Raw genomic sequence first — 12,693 nt, 5'->3', positions numbered from 1 at the left:
GTGGCTCTTTTCTTTCTCTGCCAAGAAGGGGAGCCAAACATAGTACCATGCTGTGAGGCACAAAAGGGAGTTGCTTACCCAGTTTAGAGAGATCTTCTAGAAACTCTTCTTGGTTTTCACCATCCAGAACTACTTGATATCATCCATAAACCTCACAGGACACTGCTCAGCCCCAAACACAGATAATTTATGGACAAATTAAATAGCACCGGTCCCAATACAGATTCTTGGGTGGACCCCACAGTTCACTTGCCTCTATTGTGGGAAGTGTCCCTTTCTTCTTTTGTTCAACCAATTTTTGGCTAAGCCTCCCTTCATAGAATCAATGCTGATTTCCCTCGGAAGGCTTTGTTCCTCTATGTGCTTAATAATTCTATCCTGAATATCACTTGTTTCTATTCATTTAGCCAGAAGAGATGATGGCCTAACTGGCCTTTAATTCTTTGAATCTCATCTGGGATATGTAAAAAAAAGCTTTTTTTGGCCCAGGGATGGATGAATGGCAGCTTTTGCAGCAATGGAGTAGGGAAACCTGCCATCTGGAAGCCTGATTGCTCCTACACTTAATCTGCAGCTGCACTGCCAAAAAGGAGACCACAAAATCCCATCACTCTGTGGAAGATACCCATGGGTAGGGATGTGCAATACGGGTTTGGTATTCCTTTTAAAATACTAAATTTTACCTGATTTGGTAAAATTAAGTATTAGTGAAATCAAAAGGGAATACCAAATCAGATTAGGTATTCCTGAACTCAAATTTACTGGCTCAATTCGGATTAATTCGGTAAACTTTGCTAACAGCAAAGAAACACTGTTTCCTATCTTTTTTACCAGATGGGAAGGGGGAGAAGGAAGGGGGAAAGAGGAAGGGGGTGAGTGGCTAATCCTTGCAGGAGCTCTCCTTCTCTGGCCAATGGGATTCTCTAGAAGGAGAGTGTCTTTTTTAAACTGCTCTGCAAGGAGTTAAATAGGCAGGCTTGCTTCAGAGCAGCCTCCTTTTGTGTGCTCTGGCTGCCTGGAGAGATCTGAGACCCTGCCTGCTGCTGGCTGTGGACTTTCTTTCTGGAATTTGGCCTGGGCCTGGCCTGCTTTGGAATCAATGTGGACTGCGTCTGGATCCTGCTGCCCAGTGGATCCTTCCTGCTACTGCCTGCTGAGACTTGCACCTGGAGAACTTCAGCTGCTGCTACTCCTGGAAGATTTCTGCTGCTGCCTGGTTTGAGAGTCGTAGACTCACTGGGTTTTTTTCTCTCTTTGGGGGGAGGTGGTTGGCCTGGTGTCGTGGATGGATAAGCTTGGAGGAGGAGGGAAAAGGTTTTTTTACTTTGTATTCTAAAAACTGTTTTGTTGCTGTGTGTTTGTAGGCGATTTGGTTGGGCTTCTGTGGGGGGGGGGGTGCAGTAGTTTGTCTTTTACTTATTATAGTTAGTGTTTATTTTGCTGTTCTTCTGTGGAAGGTTCTTCTCGTTTATCTTGTTCCTGTGCTTTGTTTGAAGCTTTATAGTTCTTTCTTATCAGATTCACTTGTTCTCATGGGGACGGGGTTTCCTGTGTTTTCCCCTGTTGTGGGTGTTTTGTTGTTATACATTTTTTGGCGTTTTTTGCTGGATTCTGTTTTCTGTTGCTATAAGTTTGGTTTGGTGTTCAATTGTTGTTGGTTCAGGGTTCGGGGGGAGAGTTTGCTAGGGTGCTTGGTTCAGTTTAGCTTAAATTATTTAGTGGTGTTTGGATGTGCTTTTTGGGTATCCTGAGAGGGTTGCGAACTGTGAACTTTCAAAAAGTGTTTTTAAGATAGGCTAGATGCATATCTGGTAAAGCAAAACGTAATTGGTAGCTTTTAGGGACCGAAGAGAATCCCCCCCCCCTTTAATAGTCTTCTGTAAGAATTAAGAAGAGCTCAGGTTCTACTCAAATTCTGTAGATAAATAGGCCACCTATTAATGACATTTAACTAGGTTTTCCCTGCCCACCTCTGGCCCCTTGGAGCCAGGCCAGGCACATTAGAAGTAGGTTTTTTGTCGTAGGCTTACCTGTAGATTGGGGGTAGATTGGGCATCAGGCCAGGGGTAGCTTGAGTCCTGAAGAGGAATTAAACTGCTTGCTAGTGTAGTGTCACCAAATATCTAAATAGGGCCTTCTAAGAAGAGATTTATGTGTCCATCTCCAGGATTAGAACCACAAAAAACAAGCTTTTAGAGTAGATAGGTAGGTTTTAAAAGAAACTCTCACTTTTGGCTAGGTATTTTGGTAATTTGACTGTTTAATAAATGTAGTAAATAAACTAGTAAATTTTAATAAATTTAGTAAATGTAGGTTCCAGGGAGGAGAAAAATGAATGGCAGAAGACCAGAGAGGGGCCTTAGGGGAAAGAAAAGGAATAAGACTAGAGTGGTAGAGGGGAGGGCTGTGGCTCTCCCCCCACCAGCGTGGAGGAGGCCTGCCCCCAGGGTCGGTGCCAGGGTTTCTGGCACCTGAGGCAAGATACCTACTCCTACCCCCCACTAACCAATTTTAAAAAGAAGAAATGTAGGAAAAATGAAAAGCACAACATTGGAAACTTTATACATTTTTAATTTAAATTTTATTTCTTAATTTAAATTTTAAATTTTAATTTTTTAAATAAGTGTGAGGATAACAACAGTCTTTGTTTTTCTTATTGTGAGCCAAAAATCTATTTTGTGAGCAGAAACAGCAACTTGTATTGAAGTTTTGAGCACACCTCCTTTTGTGTGTGTAAAAAAGTTTCTCTCTCTTTTTCTTCCCACCTCTCTCTGAACCCAGAGACTCTTGGCAGTAGAAGGAGGGCTTCTCTTACAGGACCTGATTGGAGGAGAGAGATGTTTGGAAGGGGGACTGAGCTGAAGCCTTCTCTTTCTCTCCAACCCTCAAACTATTGATCACCTTTGTCAGTGATCCCTTTCAGGAACTACCCTCCATGCTCATCCTTCTCCCCCACCCTTGGTTTTGAAGTGAGCAGCAGCTGACAGCTAAGCATGTGGTGTATAAATATTGGAATAAACTATTGGGGGAGAGGGGGAAGGCGGGGGTGATATATGTAAACTAGGGAATGAGAGAAGGAAGGTGATAAAGAGAGGGGCGCAGTGCGGGGCGTTGCTCTGCTGGAGTGAAGGGGGAGCAGCATTGAGATCGAAGAATACCAATGGGGGGGGAGAACAAAAGGTGTTATTGGACTCTTGTTTTTTCTACTACTGCAGACAAACGTGGCTAACCCATCTTGATCTATCAACACAGGCCCCAGAGTGGAATGACATTCCCTGGGAGAAGAATCAGTGGTCTGGGACTGGAATGGCAGTGGGTATGGAATGACAGGGGGTGTCATTCCAGTCCCAGAGCCCTGACTCTATTCCCAGGAGCAGTCATTCCACTCTTCGACCTGTCATTCCAGTCCCTGAGCACAAGTTCTATTTCTAGGGGCTGTCATTCCAGTCCAAGAACAATTGTGCTACTCCAGAAGTACCCCGGCTCCACTGGCGTTTGCAGGCATGCCGCTTTCCTCCTCTTCCTGCTGGGTGGAGCTGGGGCAACGGGGAAGGAGGACAAAGTGCCCACTGCCCTATGAGACTCGCCGGAGTTGGGCCACGTCGCTTCCGTCGCCCCGGCTCCATGGAGAGCAGTGCAGCCCGGCTCTGGTGGGGCTGATGGGGCAGCAGGCACTTCGCCCTTGCACTACCGCCCCAGCTCTGCCGAAAGTGGCACGGCTTGGCTCCGGCAGGTGTCAGATGGCAGCGGCCGCTTTGCCCCCGCCACGGCTCCACCAGGGCTTGCAGGCACACTGCCCTTCCTGCGCTGCTGCCCTCCTCCTCCTCCTCCAACTGGACTACGAAGCCCTGCGGCAGCGGTCCAGGGAGATTCGTCCAGCCCTCCGCCACCAGCAGCGCCCTCCGGAGTTGGTGTTCCACAGCGCCCTTTTTGTCCTGGTGCACACGCGCAGGCGCACCAGGATAAATGTGCGTCATCAGAAAGACACTAAGAGAATTATGTTATAGGATATTTGATGAATTTTCTAGGCTCAAGCTTAATAATAACTGCCTGGATGAAAAAAAATGATTTGAAATGGGTCAATTTGCTGGCTTCCCGTTGCAGTTATTACCAAGAATTATTGTTACCACCAAATATTATCTTCATTTGAATATGTACGTTGAATTTTTCTCTTGCAATTTTTTGCACCGTTATTAATAGGTCTTTTTGAATGTATGTAGTCCTGTAACTTTTGGCTATCTATCAAATAACATTCATTGTTAATAATAGGCACTGGCACTTTACCTTGCACTTGACGCTTTGACTGTCTTTGCTAAAGTGATATTGTTTTCCTGTAAGATGCTTCGCCTTTATATGTAATTAAGCCTATATACATGTACTACTTGCTATAAGTTGTTCTCATACAAGTGTTGCTTAATTATGTTAACTGGTTGACTTTATATAAATATTTTCCAGTTAGGTTATCACGGTTTTTTTCGTTCACCCTGGCCATTCACTAGTCTGGCTTCTGGTGACAGTAAGGGGGTTTGTAAGGCAGGTCTCTCCTGAGGTAGCTGCAGGAGCACCACTCCCACCACAGGTGCTTGAGGCAAGAACTGGCACTAGGCTGCGGCCTGCTGCCAAGCCTCCCCTCCTCCAGCTACTGAGACCCAGCAGTGGGAGGAGCGGCAGCATGAAGAATCTTTTGGGGTGGGCTTGGGGGACATGAGTTTTCCGTCCCTCATGCTCACCCCAGGGACCTGGAGGATGTCAAAGCCTTCCCTAGTTTCCTCTGTGGCCAGCAGCAGGCCTTTCAGGGCAAGGCAGGAGGAGAAGATGGTGGAGGAAGAGGAAGAGGCTGTGGAAGAGGTGACTCCCACAACTCTACCCCCTCACCCTCAGCCATCTTCTTCTGCCCAGCCTAAACATAGTTTGTCTGGCCTGAATGCCTCACAGGAGGCATCTCTTGGGGTGCCCACAGCTGCAGGGCAGGCTGGGCCTCCCTTGTCCTCCAATGTCTGGGAACATTTCCAGAAGACAAAGGAACCCCCGGCATGCACAGTACCAGCACTGTAGGTGCCGGATCAGTCGAGGGAAGGATGCGAATCATCTCTCAGCAACCAGCCTAAGACCTCAGCAGGGTCCAATGCCATACAGAGCAGTGACTGATTTATGTTGAACATTAGGAATTGGTTGATGTGATCTTTACATGTTTTACGTATCCAGGCCAGGCAGGGATCTAATGCACAGGTGTCAGAATCTATCGTAGTAAGATCAAAGTGATCCATAAAGGGATCAAGTGTTGTGATGGACACACACACAGTCCATCACAGTGTGTTGTAATGGAGACACACACACACACACACAAATTAGGTGAACAGCTACATATGGAGCGCCATAGGTAATGGAATGTTGACAGAGTGGTAGCACAGCAAATAGCCCCAAAACTGATTAAAGAATAAAGCTTTACTTACTTGTTAGTAAAGAGAACAGATGAATGATGACAGAATCCTAGCTACCTTGCTATTTGAGATGGAGTTCAATTCTGCTCCTGAGGAGGGCGGTATTGCCCTAAGAGTAGCAATCTGCTTTTAGGTTGGGGGTACAGCTTCCCCAGTATCTGAATGAGCCCCCCCCCCCCCCCGATTTGGACCAGTCAGCACAAAGAACTGGTCTTTGGAGCAGGCAAGCACAGGTCCACCTAGAGGGCCAAGTCCCCCGAATGATATGATGTGTGGTGGTCCGATGCATATTTGGCGGGGGGGGGGGGCGAAACTCTTAAAGTATCTTCAGAATTTGCGTTGGAATAAGGAACTGGGAACCAACTTCAGCTTGCTGCGACCAGAGTAACTGCATGAGTATCTGAGACGAGTTTGGAAGGGTGTGCGTCTTTCTTTGTAAGCTCTGCGTCCTGGCAGGCAGAACTCCACCTGGGGCAGCTTCTCCCTGCGCCTCTCTTGCTGAATTTTGCCTCGTCTCGTTTCCTTCTCCCCGCTGCTTTCTCAGGCGGGGCTGGAAGGGGTTAAGCGCACCGAGCTCTGTTTTCTAGAGAGGCCCCGAAGCGGGAGCTTCCTTCCCAGCCCTCCCCTCGTCCGCTCGCTTTTGCCAGCCTCTCTTTGCAGGGAATTGGACAAGCCGCGCACGTTCTCAAGGCGCTGCAATGCAAAGGCTGTTAGGAGCGGGTAAGTGTAAGCCAGGACGGCGGTTCCTCTAGGCGGGGCTGGAGAGAGAAAAGAACCGCAGGGGCTAAAAAGAGGGTGGGTGGTGGGGAAGAGCGACCAATGGAGAAGCCACAGTCCCAGGCACAGGTCGGAGGGTCTGCGTACTTCATTTCCACTAAGGTCGAATCCTTCCCATCCAGTTCCATGTAGATCAGGAAAAGGGCAAGGGAACGCCGCAAGATACGTACTTAAAAGGAGTCCTGCAGGATCAGGCCAAGGGGCTGTCTAGACCAGCACTGAGCTTCCCATAGAGGGGGGGGGGGCTTCAGATCATGAAGCTGCCCTGCAGCGAGTCAGACTCTTGCTGCATTGTCTGCTCTGACCGGCAGCAGCTCTCCACCCTCGAGGTCTTCGCAGCGCCTGCTACCTGATCCTTGTAATTGGAGATGCTGTGTGTTGCCCCTGGGACCTTCTGTGTGCAAAGCACATCTGCCATGGAGCCATTGAAGACAGACCGCCTTTGAACATGGAGGTTTTTGCTTCGCGATATGGGCATTAAGTTTGCAGATGTTGTTACACTTCCCAGAGTGTGGCCCCTGATCCTGTCTCAGATTCCCAAAAAGAGACGACTCTGGTTTGTAGTATGCAGTATTTAATGTTGATGGATTCCATTTTTACTATGAATGCCAATTCACTTAGTAGGCAAAAAAAGTTCCCTGTTTGTTATCAATAAAGAAATCCTCCATGAATTTGACTAAGGCATCCAAAGTTAGCGGAATATGGAATATACCAAATGCCTCACATACGTTGTTTTGGATCTTTACAATAAACCTGTAGTATTATCATTCTCATGCCCTGTACTGCAGATTTGGGGTGCATGGCTGAAAGAGGGGGGTGTATCTAGTTGCTTTGAGTGTTGTTTTGGAGGGGGTCCCAGTTTGGATTGAGGCTGTAGTGTGGGATGTGGTGAGTAGAAATGGCCCTGCAAAGTTGCTGTTTGTCACACTGGTGCAAACATGTAGTATTTTACGCCATTTCAGGTCAGGAAATTGCTCAAGGGAAAGCCCTTCTTCAGCCCAGTCTGAATGGAGGCCCTGTGCACCTGTTCTTAAGATTGGAGAAAGCCCTTGAAATTCCCAGCATTTTGCCCGGTTTATTTCTGAAGAGTTATTGTTGTCTAATGAGTTTGAACTTGTATGAGTTTGACCGTCTCAACACTGATTTTCATTTGCAATACAAGAAATAAAAATGGAGGCATTTGCAACTCAGTGCATTTAAAATGTTCTTGTTATCCCAGCAGATGACGTACAGCTGACTGACGGTGAGAAGATGAATCTTCCGTTGGGAGAATCAGAGCAGAGCGAACTCAATGGGGCATTAGCAAGTAAAATTAAAGGTTCACCAGAGATACAGGAAGCCCATGGAAGTCAGCATGGACTAGAAAATTGTGGGGACCTTGATCCGGTGAGAAAAGATTCTCTTTTGGGTGGCCAAAGTTCTGAAACAGCCTTCTGTGGAAGAGGAGCGAGTGGCACTGACTCTCTGGAGAGCTGGCCATCCCAGAGAAGAAAGAAGCAGTTTGTGTGCTCGGAATGTGGGAGAACTTTTAGTCGGAGTTCAACCCTGGCAAACCACAGGACCACGCATACAGGCGAGAAGCCACATCAGTGTCTAGTTTGTGGGAAATGCTTTGGATATAAAGCGCTTCTTCTTCGACATGGAAAATCTCACTCAAAAGAAAAGCCATACAAACGCTTAGATTGTGGGAAAACCTTCAGCTACAATACTGTTCTTTCAATCCATGAACGAAACCACACAGGAGAGAAGCTGTACACTTGCTCAGAGTGCGGGAGAAGCTTTGATCAGAAAACACGTTTTGTAAAACATTGGCGGACCCACAACCCAGAGAAAATGTTTCCCTGCTTGGAGTGTGACAAAAGCTTTGCAAGTCGATCTACGCTTTCTGCCCACCAGAGAAGTCATACTGGAGAGAAACCATATGAATGCTCTGAATGTGGGAAAACTTTTAGTCAGAAATCTCACCTGACCATCCATAACCGAACTCACACTGGAGAGAAACCACATTCCTGTTTGCGTTGCGGGCATAGCTTCAGTAGAAAATTCGATCTTCTCTTACACGAGAGGACACATACGGGTGAGAAACCCTACCGGTGCTCAGAATGTGGGAAGAGCTTCTGTCAGAGCTCCCAGCTTTTTGTCCACAGAAGAATCCATACGGGAGAGAAACCGTTCAAGTGCTTAGAATGTGGGAAAAGCTTCCGTTGGGAAAGCAGCCTCAAGATGCATGCAAAAATCCATGCAGGAGACAGGCCGTATGCCTGCTCAGATTGTGGCAAAAGCTACACTAGGTCGTATGACTTCATTAGGCACACAGAAACCCACACAGGAATGAAACCACACAAGTGCTCAGATTGCGGGAAAAGGTTTAGTAATAGGTCGATACTTGTTGAACATAAGAGGATACACACTGGAGAGAAACCGTTTAAATGTTCAGTGTGTGGGAAAAGCTTCAGTCAGAAGTCGAACCGCAATACGCACATGAGAATTCATATCAGAGGAGATCCGGGCCAGAACTCTGAAAAATTAAGCAATGGGAATGTTGCACCAGTACCATTTAAGGAAGATTGTTAGGTAGATTCCCAGATATTAGCGTTTCCTGTTTAATGATGCATTTGTAGTAGGAGACGTTGATATCGCTGTATCTGTCATTCTCTTCTTTCCTCAGTCCTGCTGCCTGTGCATTTGATTCCATTGATAGTAATATCCTTGACAGCTGGAAGAGAGTAGTGGAGAGCGGAGACCACTTGCCGAGATCCCTGGTCTCTGTGCTATGGGGACCTACCGTGTTCGATCTTGTTCCTGTGATACTCAAGAGCTACATGAAACTGCTGGAAGGCCTTGTCCAAAATTCTTTGCAGCTGAGTCAAATTGCCCATGGACATTTTTAACCAATACTTGGCGGGGGCCATGGCCTGATGTGAGGGTCAACAAACTGGAGCTCAATCTAAATAGGAGTGAGCTGTTGCTGTTTGATAATACTGCTAATCTGGGGGTGAAAGATTTGGCTTGTTGTGGACAGGGTTGCACCTGTCCTAAAAGAGGAGGTTCTCTGCTTTGGGGGTACTGATAGATCCATGAATACAACTGATGGCGCAGGTCTGCTCCTTGACAAACAACACCGTTCGCTCATTGGCAGACTGACTGCAGCCTTTCCTTGACAAGCGTGATCTGACCGCAGTTCTCTACGCTCTGATAACATGCACAGTGGACTACTATAATGTTGCTGTTTTGGGGGCTGCCTTTGAAGGCTGGAGAAGCTTTAGTTAGTGCCAGGAACGGCACGTGGATGGTCAGCCAGCATGAAGAAAACATTTTACCTGTATTGAAAGTCCTGCATTGGTTACCTGTTTGTTTCCAGGCACAATTCAAATCATTAGTTATTGTCTGATGATGTTTTATAATTGCCTGTTTGCTCACCACAATATAATATTATAATCTCTGGGGTCCTCCATGATTTCCCAATGAAGAGAGTGGTGTAGTTATTAGTGTGTTGGATTAGGATCTAGGATTAGACATTTTTAGTGTAGGAAGTAACCTTCCTTTTGGTTCCGCCCATTAGAGAACCAGTGTGGTGTAGTGGTTAGAGTGTTGGATTAGGATTTGGGAGAGCCAGGTTAGATTCCTCCATCTGCCATAGAAGCCTACTGGGTGACCTTGGGCCAGTCGCACCCACTCGGCCTAAAATGCCTCACAGGGTGGTTGTGAGGATAAATTTGAGAAGAGAACAATGTAGGCTACTTTGGTCCCCAATGAGGCAAAAGGTGGGGTATAAATGAAGTAAATAAATAAATAAGAGGCATAGTTAGTTTCCACTAGGGAGATGTCTTCATGGGGCACCCCATTGACGCAACTCTCGGTACTTACCTGGTGCTTCCCTCTAGTTTTATTGGTAATGTGAAAAGTTTTTCTTCAGGCCTTTGATTGACATTTTGTTTGACTTGCATTGCTTTTATTTGATTGGGGTGTGTGATTTTATTAGGCAATGTAATTTTTTATTATGATTTTAATCACATTTATCGTTTTAATGACTATTAGGGGCTACTGGCTATGTTGCCTTGTAGCTTCAGTTGAGTGTGTTTGCCCGAGTGAATTTCTAATGAAGCAAGGTTTCTATTTTGGTGTAACGCAGAAGGAGGGAAGCAGGTGAGAGCGACGGGACCTCAGAAGGAATTGGGTCCTACTTTACTCCTCACTGGAAAATCCAGACTCTGAGATGTTGCTGGGAAGGCAAATCTGGAGAGAATATTAGTCAGCACGGAATCTGATGGTGCTTGCTGAGATGGATTTGTTTGACGCTGTGGATGCCGTCTTTCATTACAAAAATGGTGACCTGTTAATAGAACGCTTAAGAAAAAGAAAACTTTCCAAATTTTGTTTTTAAGCCTATAAATATTTAACAGACTAGTTCTCTACATTCTGTATTTCAAGATAAGTTTTATAGGGGGGGTCGTAGTTGGACACTGGGGATGCTTTCAGGGTTGTGGGTTGAGAAGGGAGATGTTGGCATATGGAGAAATAAATTATTATAATACTGAATTTTGTTGTTGTTGTTGAAATATCACTTGTCTTTTGAGGTTGGTATTAGAGGCGTGTTCATCTAGCAGAATAGTTCTCACAAAGGAAGCAAAGTATTACGGATTCAGTTCAGCTCTTCTTGCCATCCTGTATTATGTTCTAAACAAAACAGAGGGGACACTCTTGGACAGAGGAACCCAGAAGTTATTTTTATTTAGAGAATACGTATGCCACCTGTCCAGAGTCTTGCTCAAGGTGGTTCACAAAATAAAAATAATACTATAAATTAAAAAAAAACAACACCATTTGAGTTAAAACAACATTCAGCAACCTAAAACAAAACAGTGCTCAGACTAGAAGCGCAGACCTTAAAAACAACTTTAAAGAGTGGAACTTCACCATTAAAAGCCCAGATAAAAAGAAATATTTGGGCATCAGGTAAGCCTCAAGAGGAAAGGCATACCAAAGTTGAGGTGCCTCTACTGAAGGAGGCCTGTCTGTGGTCTACCCACCCACACCTCTATAGGCAGGGGCACTAAGAGAAGCCCTTGGGAAGATAATCTTGTGGGCTAGACAGTACGAGAGTAAGCAATCTTTCTGTTGTCTCTACGACAGCCTTAAGAGTAGAAACGACCTATCTGAGCAAGATGGAGGATTGCCTTTCAGAAGCGGAACTCTTTGGGCATGTTTTCCTTCAAGTAATTTGTCAGAAACCTTACAGAAAATATTTTTTACAAAAAGATATTACAAACAATGGCCCTCCTGTATATGTTATACTATACGGCTATAGTTATGTATAATTCTATAACAAAAAAACGAGTCTGTACTTTTAAAATTTTATTCTTAGTTTAGGTGTGATTATTGGGCGACTCCTGAGGAAGATCTGACGAAACAAGGTATTAGCTGGCTCCTTGCTGAATCGGGGGGATCCTTGTGCCCCTACAACAGCACCTGTGCTGCCAGGGCCTGAGTTGTTCAGGTGGAGATTCAGCCCTAAATGTGAAGCAAAAATGTCTCACGTGCTGTCTGTGCTGAGTGTACTTGCCCCTTAGGGTAGGGTCAACAGAGAGGGAACAATAGGTCTCAAATCAGCACATTTGAACAGCTATTTCAACCCATGCTTCCTTCCTGCTAATGTGTGTAAAGTGCTGTCAAGTCATAGCTGACTTGTGGCTTCCTCTCATGGGGTTTTCAAGGCAAGATACGAATAGAGGTTTGCCATTGCCTGCATCTGTGTAGCGGCCCTGGACTTCCTTGGTGGTCTTCCACTCAAGTACTAACCAGGGCTGACCCTGCTTAGCTTCCAAGATCGAATGAGAGCCAGTTTGGTGTAGTGGTTAAGAGCGGCAGGACTCTAACCTGGAGAACTGGATTTGATTCCCCACTCCTCTGTTTGAAGCCAGCTGGGTGACCTGGGGTCAGTCACAGCTCTTCCAGAGCTCTCTCAGCCCCACCCACCTCACAGGGTGTTTTGTTGTGGGGATAATAATGGCATACTTTGTAAACCCCTCTGAGTGGGTGTTAAGTTGTCCTGAAGGGCGGTATATAAATCAAATGTTATTATTACAAGATGACACTACTCCCTAACCACTTTTGCTACTATTATATGACTCCGGGTGGGGAATTTCTGGAGATTCGGGGATAGATCCTGGGCAGGGTGGGGTTTGGGGAGGGACCTCAGTGGGGTATAAAGCCATACTCTACTCTCCAAAGCAGCCATTTTCTCTGGGGGAGCTGGCCTCTGCTGTTTGGAGAAAAGTCATAATTCTGGGAGATCTCCTGGCCCCACTTGGGGGCTGACCATCCTGTTGTTATTATTTCTTATCAAAGCTCCCTCAGACTTCTAATTCACAGTATGGACTGAAGACTTCTATTCCTTTCAGCAATTAGTTATACCTTCATCTGTTCCCAGGGTTGCCCATCAAGGCCCAAGGAGCCTCATTTAGCCTAACCTACC

The 12,693-nt window shown here is 46.0% G+C and overlaps 1 protein-coding gene across 1 annotated transcript; it reads left to right on the top strand.

Annotated features, from left to right (window-relative positions):
• The first annotated feature begins 3,503 nt into the window (after window positions 1-3,503).
• On the top strand, window positions 3,504-10,757 carry LOC129327767 (zinc finger protein ZFP2-like). The gene is made up of 3 exons (XM_054976525.1): window positions 3,504-3,968; window positions 6,089-6,161; window positions 7,441-10,757. Exons 1-3 carry the CDS (start codon window positions 3,504-3,506, stop codon window positions 8,790-8,792), a joined length of 1,890 nt encoding a protein of 629 aa, XP_054832500.1. The 3' UTR covers window positions 8,793-10,757.
• Window positions 10,758-12,693: the final 1,936 nt, after the last annotated feature.

Source organism: Eublepharis macularius, chromosome 4 (assembly GCF_028583425.1).
Source record: "Eublepharis macularius isolate TG4126 chromosome 4, MPM_Emac_v1.0, whole genome shotgun sequence".
Taxonomy (NCBI): domain Eukaryota; kingdom Metazoa; phylum Chordata; class Lepidosauria; order Squamata; family Eublepharidae; genus Eublepharis; species Eublepharis macularius.
This window is presented reverse-complemented; position numbering and strand designations above follow the sequence as displayed.